This window comes from Antedon bifida, chromosome 6 (assembly GCF_963402885.1).
Source record: "Antedon bifida chromosome 6, ecAntBifi1.1, whole genome shotgun sequence".
Lineage (NCBI taxonomy): Eukaryota > Metazoa > Echinodermata > Crinoidea > Comatulida > Antedonidae > Antedon > Antedon bifida.
This window is the reverse complement of record NC_136231.1, coordinates 26,498,595-26,517,638: the sequence shown is the minus strand read 5'-3', so window position 1 is coordinate 26,517,638 and position 19,044 is coordinate 26,498,595. Positions and strand designations below refer to the sequence as shown.

General features: G+C 31.0%; 1 protein-coding gene across 5 annotated transcripts; it reads left to right on the top strand.

The window, feature by feature from the left end:
* The first annotated feature begins 480 nt into the window (after positions 1-480).
* On the top strand, positions 481-18,339 carry LOC144844265 (uncharacterized). 5 transcript variants are annotated; one of them, XM_078701099.1, is made up of 11 exons: positions 481-630; positions 1,120-1,198; positions 1,439-1,569; positions 4,898-4,942; positions 5,091-5,174; positions 5,570-5,656; positions 6,262-6,303; positions 9,016-9,115; positions 9,391-9,563; positions 13,289-13,379; positions 16,275-16,398. In XM_078701099.1, the coding sequence occupies exons 3-10, from the start codon at positions 1,467-1,469 to the stop codon at positions 13,375-13,377; spliced, it is 723 nt and encodes a 240-aa protein (XP_078557225.1). In that variant the 5' UTR covers positions 481-630; positions 1,120-1,198; positions 1,439-1,466; the 3' UTR covers positions 13,378-13,379; positions 16,275-16,398. The 5 variants fall into 5 exon arrangements, with proteins under 5 accessions (XP_078557225.1, XP_078557226.1, XP_078557227.1 ...); XM_078701100.1 differs by lacking the exon at positions 13,289-13,379 and adding an exon at positions 10,770-10,827 and having other exon boundaries at positions 16,275-16,396; XM_078701101.1 differs by lacking the exons at positions 13,289-13,379; positions 16,275-16,398 and adding exons at positions 10,770-10,827; positions 11,645-11,773.
* The last annotated feature ends 705 nt before the right edge of the window (positions 18,340-19,044 follow it).

Sequence of the window (19,044 nt, the reverse complement as noted above, 5' to 3'; positions counted from 1 at the left end):
ATTGATGTAATTCATATAAAATTCAGAAAATCTTTGTTAATTTTAATGCAGTGATGAACAATGTTTAAAACCATAGAAAACTACAGACAATATATAAAATAAAAAAATAATTTGTATATACAATGAAAACAATTGAATAGTTATTTGAACAGTAAATAATGTTGATAAAGTACGGTATAATTCTAAATATGGTATTATATAAATTATGTTATTATGCATGTTATAGTATTTATAGTTATATAATACTGTACTGTATAAATTCCTTCATCTGACAATTGGAATTACAGACTGTGCGCCCTCTATTTGTGGTGGAACACAACAACTTCATTGTTTATTTAGAGATTAGAGAAACGTATTTGGTTGATACACTGACTGTTGCTCTCTCGGATTGTTTATTGTTTTGTTGAGAATATGTAGGAAGGAGACAAATTCAACCAATAATAAGGTAGGTTTACTTGGTGATATATATATATTTTGTGGTTTTGGTAGATACAGTACAGTATGTATGTGTCATGTTTTGTTGTACCTCCTTCCTGATTTTACTACAGTCAGTAGAGCTACTTATACTTTATAGTTAGTAATAATATACTGTAGGCCTATATTAGATACGCAGAATAATCAGATTAAAAGGTGAGATGGACTAAATTTAATTTAAATAAAATATCTTCTAGTCTAGGCCTTAACCTAAATTAAACTTGAGCAATGTGTCAATATCATACCTGGCCTAATGCTCAATCAACAAGTTTTGTTCGGAATTCTCTGATGATTTCAATAAAACTTTTTAAAAACTCGTTCTAAACTAATTTAATCCTAGCATTGTTGTTAAGCTCTTTCTACACTAATAAAAACTGTATGTGATAAAGAAAAATGCTGTCATATCACTACCATATTTAGGAATATCACTACCATATTTGGGCACATCACACTTTTTTTGTCAAACTAGTTTGATAGTGTAGACAGAGCTTAAATCATTTACTGGTAATCCAAAAAGGTCTTCAGTTTAACCTACATCTCACATGCTGGAGTATATTTGAATCAAATGTGTGTAAAGGATACAGTAAAAGAATCGCAATTCTTCTAATAATATTAACTACAAAAGCCTTTTTACATTTCTTTCAGCTTTAACAGTTTGCTCGATGTAGAAGAACACTCACTTTTGTATAATCAAACCTTAATTTAGGAATATTATTTTCATATGGTAAGTTAAAACAAATTTGTTTTTTTAAAGCATGTTTTTCAGTATATCAAGAATATGACTTGCTATTAGAAATACCTACCTGCAAAAATGTTCTAAATTTATTTTTATGATAATTGATTTAAACGCTACTGATTTAAGTACAGTAGTATTAGCTGCTTGTTTGTAATACAGATTGTCCGTGTCACAGGAATGTTTCTCCTCAATATTTATTAAAGACAAATAAAATATTTTGTATCACAGGTTCTACAAATAAAAATATTCTAGGCACATGTCACAACAAGGCAGATGTTTCGATGGATTCCTCCATGAAAGAGTCTGTGAGTGCCGCGTTCCCCCACCAACTTTCAATTTTTCCCTTCCTGAAAAACCAAGTGAGTACAATGTTTACAGTATACCTTGGAGGAAATATCTTATTCAAAAAAAAACATAAATTTAGAAAAGTATTTGAAGTACTATTGTATTGTAGAGTAAATCATTACTATTTATAAATACTATAGTATGTATGCCAAATAATAATATTCTGTTTGAAGACATTTTGTATGTTCACAGATCTGTTCCTTGCAGAACTTGTTTGCAATTTTCAATTTCTATACAATTTTATGTATTAAACAGTCTTTACTATCGTGTCAAAGTTATTGTCGGTTGTTAACTAAAACCTCCTGTTTCTGGTGACAATATTTGGCATGTTACATTGAATTGAACTCAGTATGAATAACATGACTCATTTTAATGGCAAATTCAAGCAATGTCAACGACCAGCTACTCCTGTTAGTAATTGCTACTAAATTATGAATTCTCTTATCTAATAAGTTGCAATAAAACAATATGCCTATCTATCTAAAAAATAAATCCTTAGTCTATTTCGTGCCTGGCTTACCTGGATGAACCAACATTAGCCTCTCTCTCTGAAGAGAGGTATACATCATCCCTATAAATTGGCAGAATGCTTAAATTATGCTGCAAATAATGTTTTCAAAAATAAATGCAAACTGCAGCTAGTCAAATAAAGCGTTTAGTTGTTATAATGAATGCTTCATAGACTATCCAGATAATGGATAGTACAGTAACACTACTGTACATTATGTAGATCTTCAAAATACAGTATTCTGTGCTTAAAATCTTTTAATTAACAATTTATTGTTTAATTACTTCTTATTCTTATTCCAATTTCCAGTTCTCAAGTTGTAATTATTTTAATGCTTACAATATACGAATAAATTTATTTATTTATTTATTCACAATATTTAACCAGGGTGGCCCAATCAGTCAAAAAGACTGGTCTCCCTTGTGGCCCTGGGTACAATAGTACTTTTTAAACTCAAATATAAAAACAGTAACATAATAGAACTTAAACTACAGTAATGCCTTAAAGTTACTTTTGAAAACATCTAAATTACTTGACGATTTAACAAAATAAAAGCAAATTCATTGTGAGTAATTTGCAAAAAATAGTTGATTTAATCCTTTAAACAAATGTAGAATTTTGACCTGAATTTCCTGATTTATAGCTTTTGTTTGAACAATGGGGACATAGTTTGGTTATAAAGGTGATTCAGAAAGGAATTTCTTATTTATTATTATGATTGAATAGGGTATTATATTACTAAATGAGAAATATTTCTAAAAATAATTTTTGATAATCAATTATTTAATGATTGAAAAATAAGATTTGTTGCCAATTAAATTAATGAGGTTTGTTGTATGTTGTTAATGTTATTAATATTTAATATTCAATAATAATATTCAATCCCACCATGCTTATAATGTAATGCTTCTACTACACTAAACTTTAATATCACATGAATGTCGACATGAATCTTCAACGATGCCTAGCCCATGTTATCTGATCAACATGAATACTGTCTAGAATAAGCTGATAATAGAGCCACTGTAATTTGGAATGTCTAAGTTACTGTAGTAGGAAGCAAAAGTGTTTTAATAATTTCCTTATAAAATACGGTAGTTTGTTCACACAGGGTTTAATTTGAGGAACCAGGAAGTCTTTTTGAATAAACCTTATATTTCAAATACATTTACAAAGTATAAAGTTTCCCCTTTTATGTCCCCCTCAGTGACAAATATAATTTATTTCCACTTTAAATTCTAAAGGGAAATCAACCGGGAAATCAAACAAAATTTATGATCAGACTACAAACCACAGCCTGAAATAAAGGTGTATCCAAATAGCCATAATCGTTTACCCTTGTTTTTTAATACCATTTTGTCAACATTAGCTACCTTTTCATTTGTATTGAAATTTGTTAATTATTAACCAGACTGATCAATAAATACAATTAACCTTTTCCTGTTCAAGATGTTGATTTGGTTTATATATGATAAAATGGTTAACCATAAACAACTTCTCTGAAGCCGAACGTACAGTATGTGGTTTAATGGTCCTGTTTCTTCAGAACTTACTAGTAGAGAATAAGGTTTAAACTGTGTTTTGAAAGAATGGTATTTCCTTGCCAACAGAAACATGAACCAACTGATTTTAATACTGTATGATTTTAAAAACCTAAATTGATTCTGCTCTTAATCATCAAATTCAGATATTTTGACATTTTTGTTTATAGAGCAATGTTTAGTTATGATCCTTATTTTTAAATATGTTTCAAAGAAAAAATGTTGTGCTCAACAGAAAATAGAAATGATGTGTTGACCATCACAGCTGAACTAATTTTTTGTAAAAAAACTAATTGAATTAATTTTTTTTTTTTACGGAACGAGTCTGATTATGATTTGTTTGGGCAGTGTGAGTAACCATTTTTAGCTGTTATTCATTAGTTTACCATATTTGTCCTGCTTCAAGTGTTAACAAACAAGGATATACACTATTATGTCAACATTGAAACAACAATATAACATTACAGTACAGTATAAACTTTTAAGAAAAGATAATACACTATAAGAGCTGCAGCTATACTCGCCATTACACAGTTGCTGACAACTTGTTGAATATGTTGCAGTTCTAAAGTTTTTATTATTTTATCCTTCAAGGGAAACACTACCTCATAAGATATATTTTCTTTAATTCCCTTTTTTAGATCAAAGTTTAGTTTAAGTTTTTCATTTAATTTCAAGTAAGCATTTATTTTCCTTATGTTTTTATTATACCCTGTATACAGTACTGATTATTTTTATTATGTAAATAAGTTCATCAAAAGAAGAAGATAGAAGACCAAAAGTATAGGAGGACAAAAACCAATAAAGTTACTTTATTGTTTACCATTTTGATCTTCAATTATAGTTGTTGTTGGGTCTTTTTTGTGTGAGAATAAGAGTATTTTCCCAAACTTTTTTTACTTCAAACTATTAGTACTACAGTATTTATAATTATAATAAAATATAAAAACATTATATTTATATAGAAATATGAACAGCTAGCTCCAATAATTATAATCATACTTTGCTCAGGCACCAACAGATCTGGCACCAACTTCATCCTGCCATCCATTACACTGCATCCCATTTTCAATTCAAATCTCCTGAAAAAAAAAAAAAAAACGCTTATAAATGCTCGATATGTTTTATAATTATTGTAATTTTCTGTTTATTTTTTATAAAATGCTTATAAAAAATCATACTGCAGTGTATAGAGTATAAGTCGTGGTCTGATTTCTAACGACAATGATAATAGGCCTATATTGAATTGAAATTGTAGGATTATTTGTTTTTCTATTCATCATACATTTTCAGGTTACACTACAACTGTGCCTACTTCTTCTACTTTTACAACAGAAGGTAAAAATGCATGTTTTTAAGGAGAAATATCAACATCATTCGCCGTAGGCCGATTCTAAAAATTTAATTACGTTTGAATTCTGAATAATTATATCAAAATACTAATTGCATGGTTTGTATAGCATTATTAATGAAAATATGGTTTCAGGTTTGACACGTCCGACACCAGATGTAATTTCTACACAGTTTTCTATAACAGATGAACACACCCATCCAAAAACCATCACACAAGGTAACCCAACGTTAAAATTGCTTCATGCTTTAACTCACCTTATTTAGCATGGAAAAAAGCAATTTTGTGTATGCATCTGTATGTAATCATATAAAATAAATTTAATACTTTACACAATATACAACTATGATATTTATTAATCTAATATTTGTTCTCTTTTAATACAATCAAATATTATACAGTATCTTGCTTGTCCAATATTAACACTATTATATTTAATACCAAAAAAGTTTATACTCTTTAATAGGGCTACTGTACTGCCGTCTTTCCCAATACGACTACGTTATGAAAATGTGAAAAAGTCTCACAAAAAAACCAAAAACTTTTTGTAATCGTTAAAATGGAATAAAATATTATGTACATTGAAACGAAGCATGCTCTTATGTATATTTCAGGTTTGACTAATTCGTCTGATATTCCTACTACAGAGTTTACTTTTGAATACAGTAGTACTCCTGAAGGTACTACATCTAACTCTGGAGGTAACATGACACATTCTAGTCTATATAGATGTACTCTAGTATTACATAAATGCCAACATTTCAGTACTTATCTTATCAAATCAATCATGTCATTTCTTTAAATGTTATTCAATCACATGTTTGATGGGTACAGTATCACCATCCATTCCAGTTACCTCCATGGTATCACTAAATAATAATCAAGTCATTTTATAACATTATTCAATCACATGTTTGAAATTGGATTAAATTTTCCATGAATTTTCAAGACAATTTAACATGCCCATATTAGCAGAAAATAAAATATCTATTGAATCCAAACAAAAGAATTCTTCAGATACAGAATGTGTGATTACATCGGAAGATTATTTTAAATTGAGATACTGTACTGTAAAAAAGTAAATATCCGAATAAAATAATTTAAATATTGCAAATTGTTTAAATTAATTATAATAACACAATTCTCTATCTGATCGCACATACAGTACGCATGTACATTCATTTTAAAGTTTGTATATCTGTAAAATTGAACATGTGAAGGGGCAGTAATGAATGTTTCAATGTTAAACATGTGAAATGAAATACCTTTCATGTTTTATTTATTTATTCATGTCTATACTGGACAGAGACAACATGGAGTTTCAATAACTCAAACTTAGCAGCAACGGGTATGTTAGCTGTCTGCTTAGTATTGTACCAAACCGAAAAAAAAAAAAAAAATCGTAATATCTGCTTTTAATTGATTAATATTTTTTTTAATAATATTATTTAATATTTCAATTTTATCATTATTGCATCTGCTATTTACTTACAATTCATGTGCTGCTTCTGTATCTACCCCACTTTTAGAATCTAGTTGCAAAGCTACTATTACCTTGTTGCTTTGTTACTGAATTGTCCAATATAATATATAGGTTTATTTATTCATTTTCATTCATATTGTTGGCATTGCACGCTGATGGCAAATGGCAAAATCCAATTAACAAGCACACTGCTTATTTCACTGTCAGTGGGTTTTTTAGCCATGGTATATTTTATGATATTACTGTATATATTATGGGTAGTGTAACCTCACTACTGTATAATTGTGTTTTCTTCACATTATGTATAAAAATATATTCTGATTATAAACTTGTACTATTGTGACTAGGTTAACAAAAATATGCTATTTTATATCAAATTTTATTACAATTTTGTCGTGTATTTTATATTATGTATTTAAATCTTATGAAAAGCATCCCAAGTGTAAAGTAATCCTGCCACATTGTGCTATTACTATGTTTGTGCTTTATAAATGATACAGAATAGGAGGTGCTGGAGTCCCAAGACGCAATTGGTGCTACCCCCAAGTTTATTAGTTTAAACCCCTGGTAAGCCACGAGGGTGTACCCTATACTTTGCGTGCTGGAATGAACTTCCACTTTTTCCCTTTTCCTTGATCTTATTTTCACAGCACTTCAAGACTTTGTTGTTTTTTTTTTTGCTTTACAAATGATAACAATTTCATATGATTAAAAAAAGTATTTAGATTCTCTTATTTTTTATTATGTCAATCACTATTTTCACATCCCGTTATTAATTCTCTCAAATTATTAGAAACCATAGACAGGATTTGTACCCAGAACCCTGGTGGTGCCCGGCAACTTAACCACAAAGATACAAATCCACTCTAGGAATCAAATCTATCACACACATATTTCAACAGATTTTCAGTTTTCTTTTATTTGTAAAATGTGTTTTTATATGCTGTGTATTCGCTGTTTTAAATGGGTTCTCGTACTTGTATTTGGGACCTATTGTGTTGCCACCTGGACCTAGAGTTTGCCAAAACTCGGCCAACGTAACTGGTTCCTAGGTCGTAGGTTGGTCCAACATTAAATATTACTTATTTTATTGTAGATAAACATGCATTTATGCCATTCAATGATCCTCAACCTACAGGTATTGTAGATAAACATTTGATGTAATTAGTAAATGAAATATCATAGTACAGTAGAATAGTTGGTACCCTTTTTATTACTGAGTTTACTAATCTTGTCAGAATAATATTTAAATATTATAATAATTTTTATATAACAGGATTAATATTGATATTATCATCAAATTTTAGCACAAATCTGCATTTATCACAATTATTATCACAACAACAAGTAACTTTTTAGTGTTTTCTTTTAACTAATATAACACATTAACAAGTTAACTGTCCTATCTGTTAATCTAAGTACAAAATCTTATTATTTGATAAAGTCAAACCTGGTTTAACTACCCAGAATATAAACTTGTTTGGGAACATTGTGGGCCAACCTAGAGGCATCTTGGGAACATTGTAGGCCAACCTAGAGGCATCTTGGGAACATTGTAGGCCAACTCAGAGGCATCTTGGGAACATTGTAGGCCAACTCAGAGGCATCTTGGGAACATTGTAGGCCAACCCAGAGGCATCTTGGGGACATTGTGGGCCAACCTAGAGGCATCTTGGGGACATTGTAGGCCAACCCAGAGGCATCTTGGGGACATTGTGGGCCAACCTAGAGGCATCTTGGGGACATTGTGCGCCAACCCAGAGGCATCTTGGGGACATTGTGGGCCAACCTAGAGGCATCTTGGGGACATTGTGGGCCAACCTAGAGGCATTTTGAGTACATTGTGGGCCAGCCCAGAGGCATCTTGGGGACATTGTGGGCCAACTCAGAGGCATCTTGGGGACATTGTGGGCCAACCCAGAGGTGTCATATTTTGGGGACATTGTGGGCCAGCCCAGAGGCATTATATCTTGGGGACATTGTGGCAAATTAGTGAAAAAATAATAATGCTATGGGTATCAAACTATCAGTGGCTGGATCTTAGTGGAGATACAAAATAAAATAAGGGAATGCTAAATCAAAACAAAAAGTATTAAAAAAAGCCAGAAAGAAATTGCTGACACTAACACCTCAATGCATATATCGCTTTTGTTTGTATATTTAACTTTGTCACTGTTTTTTCTTTAAGAAATAAATGAAATGAACATATTTTAAGGAGCAGTTATTATGTTGACACAGAGTTGAATTGAGTTTATTTCAGTTGCTCAGAGTGCTATGTTGACAAAGAATTGAGTTGCATTCAGTTGCTCAGAGTGCTATGTTGACAAAGAATTGAGTTGCATTCAGTTGCTCAGAGTGCTATGTTGACAAAGAATTGAGTTGCATTCAGTTGCTCAGAGTGCTTATGTCGACACAGAATTGAGTTGCGTTCAGTTGCTCAGAGTGCTTATGTCGACACAGAATTGAGTTGCGTTCAATTGCTCAGAGTGCTCATGTCGACACAGAGTTGTGTTGCGTTCAGCTGCTTCTTTCTTTGTTTTTGTGTGTATGAATGTAGGAATTTTTTTTTTCTTTCAGATGGTGGCTTGGAAGGCTGGCAGATATTTTTAATAGTTTTCTTTGTCATATTGGCTATTATTATTACAGTAGTTGTGTGTATATTAATATATAAAAAAAGGTAAATCATATTTTATGATTTATTTGTACACTATTTTTTAATTGGTTTAATTTGATTGTGAATAAAGTAGTTTATGGATTAGTTTATGAAATCATTGAATTAGACTTGCTTGCAAAGTGGAAAAATAAGTAAAAAACCTTATTATTATATCTATTATATTAGTTCTGTTTTCAAGTCTTTATACCTATGATATATTTGTATATAAACAACAAGCTTTTAATCTATTTATAAAGTTTGAATATATAAAAATATATTAAAAATAATGTTTTTGTTAGGCAAAGCCAAGCCAAGCAAAACCAAGATCCAACAGAAAAATCCAAGGAAGTTGAAAGTTCTCAGATTGTTTGTGATGGCAAGGTGAAAAAGACGTCAGTGTGTAAAGGTAGTTTGGAACTTGAGCCACAACATAAAAACGGTTCTTTGGAAAAAGTGAAAACAATATCATCAGGTATGGCCTTTCTCTTATCATACTTTTAGTGTAGGTTTTATGGATAATGCTATCTGCACAGTTTAATCGTACATGTAATGAAAGTTTACTATTGATGCGGCACACCGTGCATGTAAAGTAGTGTTTTCTATCAGCATGGTTGACCATGTCGGGTCAATTGTTTCATATCGGCACAGTTAACAATAATGTATTGTTTTCATTGATGTGCTCCAATTACCTATTGGTACAGCGAACTAGGCACATAGATGGGCCGATAGATGAAGATATTGATAAAAGATAATAAATTACATTTACTGTGCCAATAGTTCTTTTAATGATGGCTATATATACTGTATTGTACTCATTATATTTTAATAGTTTTTATAATTGTTTTTCACGTTTTAAGATGCTATCACTCCTTTCACTTTCACACTCCATCCATTTTGTATAACATTAATATTTCAACACGGGGTATGTGATTTTGAACTTTCCATCTTAAAGCCCCATTCCCTACGTTTTTAGATCTAATTTAAGGTCACAAACTACATTTAATATAAAAATAAATACTATATGGTCCTATTGCGATAACTTTTTTCGTCTTTAAACGATTAAAAATAAGTTGATTCTAATAATTTAAGTGGCCCGCTATAAGTCCATGCATTGCACATGGATTGATATTTTCGTTTTTCTTCTTTGTGATTAGATCGCTTGTGAAGCCAAAAAAAAAATGGAAGAATCATAACTTTTCAGAAAAAATACCGGGTTTCCGCCCCTTGTTTTAATTATTTGTATAGTACCTTGAGAATGTTAATTTTGGCAGAAAATAATATATAACTTGCATTTGATACATGCCTATTAGTATACTGTAGGAAACAAGATTTTCATTATTGAAAACGTCAGCACAGAATGATATGTAATACTGTATGAAATGATATCATAGTTAAAAGCTAAACCATTTATTTATGTAAACTTACTCTTATCTTAAGTAAATTTGTTCATTACATCAATGTTACATTGATGTTTACAAAAATATCGTACTTTGTACGAGACTACTGCATTCCCACGCTACACCCTGTTATTGTGTTTATGGTGTACAGGCTGTTACATACAAGCTTAAAAATGGATTGAAATTGAAGTTAGATAAATGTTGTTGATATTTTCATTCATGATTTATAAATAAAATAAGTATTTTTATTATTTTTTTCACACAAATGATCAATGTTGTAGCTGAGTGCTTTGAGAACTCTTCCTATGTTGATTAGCCTCCCATACTGTAACGTAAGAGGTATGTTAAATGTGAATGAATAAATCATTTAATTGGTGGTGGATACTATTTTCATAATGAATGTAAGGACTATTAACATTCTAGCTAACATCATTCTCAGTGCGGATCCAGGATTTTTAAAATAGGGGTTGGGGGCCAGTGCCTAAAAGCAGTGAAATGAAGTGCTGAACTTAATTTGGTGTCCTATTTTTTGCATTAACAATTTGTGAAATTTAGAGGAGGTCTGGGCCGGCTGGGACCAACTCCCACCTTGAATCCGCCCCTGATTCTAGCTGGCTTTAAAATATTGAACAGGGTTAATTAATCTTTTTAATCTTTCTTTAATTTGTCTTTCATTTTGTGTTTTCTGATGTTTCATCTTACATTCAGTTTATTTTGTATTAAAATATGTTTTATCTTGTTGATTTGTTCAAGAGTTTTGTGAACCCCTCGTTTTCTGGATCCATTCTGTATGTTCTTTATAGGTTTTGGTGCTTTACTGGCACTCAGCATGGTGAATATTTAAATTTGGTTTATTTATGGAAATTATTCTATTCTGATTTCTTCTAGTCTTGATTCAATGTTAAATGTTATCAAACAGAGTTATTGCAGATTTTCAAAGTTGTCCTTAAAAATCAGAAACTCTTCAAAGGCAATATTAAAGGCAATAGCTGATGTCATTGTAAATCTCCATTTCATAGTCACATACCGTACTTCACAAGTTTGAAACTATCAGTCAACTCTTGCATGTAATGATGTTTTCATTACTCTACTACTTATTTCTGTTTACCTTTTGTTGTCTATGGTGACTGAACTTAATTTTGAATCTTTAAATTAGGTAGAGAGGGAGAAATTCATGACACGTCGAATGTTGATATGAAAGTAGAAGATCCTGACAATCCCAGAAAACATATTGGCAGAGATAATTCAGAAACACCTCTTGTAGTGGATAAATCCCGCAATGAAGTTGATGGTTTTTAAACCTGACTGGGTGTGATATATAAAAATACAGTATAGTGCAGTTGGTGCTTTGTATACTACTAACTACAAGCTTCAGATTCAGATGATAAAACTCTTGACACCGCACCGCACACACCTACTATACAGACATTAAATATAAAAAGAATAATGATATTATATAGGAAGTAAATGGGCAATAGATAGTAAACTAATAAACACACATGCATATAATGGATTGATATTATCTAATAGTAGTAGACCAAAACTCCCTGGAAACCAGAATTGTATATAATAGTTCAATTTTTTTTTCAACGACAACATTTTTGGAATACTAGACATTTTTTAATGTATATATTTAAGGCATATAATTATAAAATTAACTTTTCCTTGCAATACCTTGATGTTACTATAAAAATTATAAGATTCAAATGATTTGAAATACAAATAAAATATAATAATATTTTCTGGTGAATGATAATGTTTCTGTTTGTTATTTCCTATTCACTTTGCCAGTAGGCCTATACTGTGGAATGACAAATCATATCCATGCGGCAAGTTAATCACATTTTATCCATAGATCTTACTTTAATCAGGGGATGGGCCAGGAATGTTTTAACTCTATTGAGAGCCATTAGCCTATATAAAAATGTAGTTCATAATTTCATTTTAGCTGTCAAAGGGAGAATCATTCCCCTAATGCACTCCCGTATCTGCCCTGACTGTTGTTCAGTTTTCTTGTGTTGTTTGTTCATATTATTTTCTCCCCACCGATTACAATCATTACATTGCACTGTTGTTTGTCCATACTGTACCTTCATCTTAATCACATTTTAGGATATTTGTTACCAAAGAACGTGAAGTACCATATTAGCAATTGAATACATAGCAGTTTTCAATACTTTCATAATTCTAATCATCTATATGGCAGTTTGATGTCATTCATCCCATTCATCTCCATTTTAACAAAGTACAGTATTGTGTTTATGACATATTCATCTCTTTCATTTCCATTTTAAGTACTGTACAGTTATCTACACCTGCATTTCCATACAATACATCCATTTTCACAAAATAATACCTCATTTGAACAATAAAAACATTTTCTCTTTGACATTAAAAACTATATTTGAATGTAACTCTTGTCTAGAGTGAGTTTAGTTGTTCGTAATTTGCTTTCAATATCTTCATCTCCTATTTGTTCCCATATAATATGTAATTTAAATATTTAGAATACACTATAATATGTTTATTTAGGTTTAATATTCAAAACTGTGTTTGTATAAAATACATCACATGCTTTATTTCTGTAGGTTTTTTGTAATTTATACTTCATTATCTTCTACAAATTTGTTCATTATGTTAACATTACATTGATGTGTTTACAAAAGAGGCTGATACTTTGTAAAATGATGATCCACTCATAATGTTGATTTTATTTCTATGGTGAAAAGCCTAAGCATTTGTTATACATTTATCTGTGGATATTTTGTATTCAATAATATAATTGTTTCTGTTCCCAAAGAAAATACAAGCACACAAATGCTCAATGTTCCAGATGACTGTGAGGACTCCTCCTATGAGGGGGTTGAAAAGACCCTTCCTCCCTCATAAATGTAAGTGGTATGTTAAATGTGACTAGACTTGCACATTCAACAGTTGGCGGTGAATCCAATATGAAGTAGATGAGTAGAGGAGAACATGAAACGTTTTAATGTATTTCTTTTCAACATTATGTACTTCACTTTTGGGTCTACCACAGTTCATGCACGATTTACAGTTCATCCTTTTGCTTGGTATTCTTGTGCATTGGATATTTTATTTGTTTTTTTATTTTAAGTTTTTGTTCTCTAATGGGGTCATATTGGGTGGTTCAGGAGTGATTCAACCCCTTGTTCTCTGATGGGGTCATCCTGGGGTGATTCAAGGGTGATTCAACCCCTTGTTCACCCTGTTTCAAAATCCTGTTTATGTTAATAATGATTTGCAGCAAATTTAAGCATGAGTATGTAATGCATTGACAATTATGGAATTGAAAATTATTTCTTGTTTGATGGAAAATGTCATATTGTTTTGATTTTTAATGGATTGATTTAAATTCTGTACTAATTTTGCCTGGCACCTTATAATTTGAAAGTTGTCTTGCTTTAATTGTTTAATGAATGGATTTGTAAAATTGTTATTCACCAAAGTTTGAATTCTAAGCTCTGTCTATACTATCAAACTTTATCTAACAAAAAATGTGATGTGCCCATATATGGACATGATGATGTCATATCACTACCATTTTTGGGAATATCACTACCATACCTAACATAATAATATCAATAATCTGCCGAAGGGAGGAGCATTCAAGCCAAGCACTCTCCTTGGATCCGCCCCTGACCCACAAACTCAGTAGAGTGAGTATGTATGGGAAATATTTCATTTGATATCTTGACTCAATAATAAATATTATAAATATTAAGGTAATCTGGAAACTACAACTATACTTAGAATCCAGATTACTGAATTCATGGTTTTATTACCCCAGCCATTGTCATTGTCATAGCGATAGCAGCTCTGGGGGATTGCTATAAACCGTCATATCGCTATAGCTATTTGTGACATAATACATAGTCTTTATTATAGACCATTGTCATACCGTCATAACCTTTAAGTGGTTTTTCAAATTAAAGCATACTAGTATTCAAAGAGTCTAAAGCCCTATCTACACTATCAAACTAGTTTGACAAAAATAGTGTGATGTGCCCAAATATGGGAGTGATATGACATCATTATTTCCATATATGGGCACATCCATTTTTTTGTAACACAAAGTTTGATAGTGTAGACATAACTTTAAACATCTCTGTTTGTCAGTGTCAACTTGACTAAGGCTAAGACTGTTCTATAGCAATGGTCTAACAGGGATGGCTTTAGGGTGTCTATCTGATAAAGCCGGCTTGGGAAGTTAAGACCATCAGTTACTGTTTTATAGCAATCCATCCCTGAGCCCACAAACCACACAGGCTCACATACCTGGCATCTTGTAACCATGGAGATATTGTAGCTGTCACAAACGCCTACATTAAAGTTCAAATTGCTGCCTCCATAAAAGGCTTTCATTGCTATGGTCTAATATATATCATGGCCATATTTAAGCATATCACTACCATATTTGGGAATATCACTACAATATTTGGGCACATCACACTTTTTTTGTCAAACTAGTTTAATAGTGTAGACAGTGCTTTAAGCAATCAGATAGCTTAGATTTAAACACATGATGTTCATTGTAGTTTCTCAAAAGTTGTTATATTATTTAGTTTATTTCCTCCTTGTTTTTATAAGTTTCAGTTAAATTTTCTCAAACTGCAGGGCTCTAGAAAAATCAGAAACTCTCCCCAGACTAGAAAATGTCCCAAATTCTTAAAATTCAATTTAAAAAATGGATTTCCACAGACAGACTATTAGATTGCGCCGAGTTTGGTAATTTGGAGAGTTTGCTGTTATTTCTTCATTGGAAGGGAACAAAATAATGAATCAAAAAAACAATAATAATATAATAATGAATAAAAGTGTTCTGAATAAAAAATAATTGCATAACATACTGGAAATATATTTTTCACACTAATTACTAATATTAAAATATTAAATAAAGTCATTTTATGTATTTACAGTTTATTTATCAAACTTACCACATCTGTTACTTGATTGTATTAATCATTCATACATTCATTTCATTTGAATAACAAATAGTTTATTATCCAATTAAAAACAAATACATATTGTATTTAAAAGGTACAGTACAGTATTATCAATAAGCATGTAAATACAGTATATTTAATACCAATAGAGCAGTAAATAGGCCCACTGAAATCAATAGATCAGTAAATAGGCCCACTGAAATCAATAGATCAGTAAATAGGCCCACTGAAATCAATAGATCAGTAAATAGGCCCACTGAAATCAATAGATCAGTAAATAGGCCCACTGAAATCAATAGATCAGTAAATAGGCCCACTGAAATCAATAGATCAGTAAATAGGCCCACTGAAATCAATAGATCAGTAAATAGGCCCACTGAAATCAATAGAGCAGTAAATAGGCCCACTGAAATCAATAGATCAGTAAATAGGCCCACTGAAATCAATAGATCAGTAAATAGGCCCACTGAAATCAATAGATCAGTAAATAGGCCCACTGAAATCAATAGATCAGTAAATAGGCCCACTGAAATCAATAGATCAGTAAATAGGCCCACTGAAATTTCGTATGCTATGATAGTACCATTACCAATAGATCTGTTTTTGTTGCTGTGATATCATCTGAGACACTATTCCATTTCACTGGTTTTTTGTAATGAAACCTACCACAAGGTGGAAATTGAGTCATTTCATATGCGAAAGAGATAGATTGTACCAATAGATTTGTTTTTGTTGCTGTGATATCATCTGGGAGACTATTCCATTTCTTTCCATTTTTTTCAATGAAACCTAATTTTTTTAAATCTTTTAATCATTATGTAGGAAATAATTTTGGAGAACCTCCTGGCACACCGATTCTGAACGTTCCTCGTGGTATAAAAGAAGGCAACTACGAAGACATGGCGAGCTCGGAAGAAGATCTCACCAGCCCCAGAAATAGTCATCCACCAGTTGTTCGAGAGCATTCACGAGCTCCTCTTGTGGAGAATGAATTTGATTTTAAGGAGAAATTTGGTTTAAAGAATATCAGTTTTGATACAAGTTTATAGTTTTGTTACGCAATGCAAAACTGCAACACTTTAGCATGATTGAAAATGTTCATCTGGTTTGTAGATATAAGTTAGTGTATCACATTCTACTTTATACAATGCCAAGTACAAGCTACATTATGTATGCAGATATTACCGTTTTATCTTCAGGCACATACTCACTCAGGTTGAGTATAAAAGGAAATAATTATGACATAGAGGAAGTAAGGACATTATAGATAGTGAACAATATATATTGTAAACCTCACAGTATTCACTTTAAAGGATTATTTTTACTTACTGTACTGTACATAATTAATAATCTGTAGATAAATATAGAAAGAGTTATAAAGTTAAATATTTTTATATGTGCTGTTAAATGAGGATTGACTTCATTCTTTGGGTTCTTGGCTTCAGACCTAAAACTCTGTCTACACTACCATTCAAACTAGTTTGACAAAAAAAGTATAATGTGCCCAAATATGGTAGTGATATGACATCATCATGTCCATATATGGGCACATCACATTTTTTTGTCACATAAAGTTTGATAGTGTAGACAGAGCTTAAGACATCTCCATATTGTGCTCTACAAGCCAGGGAGGTTTGAGGGTTCAAATGAACCTCCCTTTTGCCTGTTGTGCCCTTTTCAACTAGAGACAAGCAGTGAAGTACGGTGTATATGTAGGCCTAACCTAGCCTAGCTTGTGACGAGATTTGCCCCTTTTGTTGAAATGAACAACCTGTAAAAATCCTGCCTAGGGGCTTGCACATACCATGGAGGTATACCTCCAAGCCCATACACTCTACATTGAACACTCTACATTTTAATATTGACATGATGGAGTTTCATACAATGGCATCTGTCGCAATAAGCTGCATATCGATCTCTATTACCAGCTAAATTAGGGGAATCCCCTCGTACTATTCAAACACAGAAGCTTGCTACCTTATTGAACTTCAATCAAGCTTGAACTTTGACCTTTAGCAGTAACCTTAGAAACATTAAACATAATTCATTAAACATAGGGGAAAGGTGGGTGAACTTGTGTTGTTGTTAATTAAATAATAATGTTCAATTGATTAAAAGCAACTCAATTAGTTTTAGTGAGACATTTTATAATTCAAACTGTCTTTCTTATTGTATGTATCATTTATTACCACTATTTTTATTAAAACTAAGTTGACCTATATATTTTCTGATATAATTTAATTATCAATTATTGTCTTAATTAATAATGTATTTAATAATATAATATAAATGTTGAAGTATTTTGAGAGTGGCGCCCAATTTAAAGCTTACTTGCTGGCATCCCTTTTCCACTTATATTATTAATTATTATTATTCTATTAATTATGTTCATTATTGGTTGTATATTATTATGTTACTCTGTATTTTCCTCTATTATTTGTGGAAATAAATGTTATTATTAGTATTTTTTTTATTATGTGTCCCAGCTGATACTATATTGTATGTCATTGCGTGTCCTAGCTAATACTATGTGTCACTGTAAAACAGATGTTATCTATCAAAATGTATATGACATTTGTTCCTTGTCATGTTTGCTTGTAAAACTGTTTTATATGCGTTTAAACTAGAAATACATACTGTATATACCAAGGTGTTCAATTTTATATCAGTATTTTAGGCAGTTTTATTTTAATATACGTATACCGTATTTGGTGTTGTAAGACTGTTATTTTGTCTGATGTTTTTATCTGTGTCTTTTTTAATTAGGCCTATATTATATATTTGTTCACTCATAAGCCAGATTTGGCTAGTCTTGTTTTCAACAAGATTTTTAAAAATATAAGAGCAACTATAGTTATTTAAATTTTGTATATTTAAATATTATATAGATATTAAAACATACATTTATTCAGGTAAAATGATGTTGTTCTTTAGTTTATTTGATGATTGATTGCAATAGTTACGTTTTAATTATATTGGTTTTGGCAAAAATGAATTCAATGGATGTGAAAAACACACACGCACACGGCACACATTCAACTAACTTTTGATTTTGCACAATTATTTGTAAGCATTCATTGTTCCTTTTTATAGTGAATAGTGTAATATATATATATAATGTAAATTATGACGTGCATGTCTAGCCAATAATACTAGGAACTTCATTTTAAAAAAATACATACTAAAAATAGTATAAGGAAATTAATTGGGAGTTTATTCTGTGTTAATAATTAACGAGTTCTTTGAACTGTGAAATTGGCAATGTGACTTGGTAAACACTAAGAGCTGCATTCAATATAATAACACTTTGTAAAGGGCAGAAACTTAAGTGTAGAAAATGAAAGGTTATCCTCGCACCACAACACCAAAACAAGTATGCAATAATGTCGCCCAAATAAATCATTTACTATACATCAGTACAGTCATTTTACATACCAAACACACAAATAATGAATGTTTATGAGTAGAATTGAATTGGAAGAATATTTCATGAGTTGAAAGTAAATAAAATATCTCAACAAATTCAAAACATTCATCATTATTTGTTTTAAACAGACACATACTGCTCTAAGCTCTTTTAATCTGCTGCTTC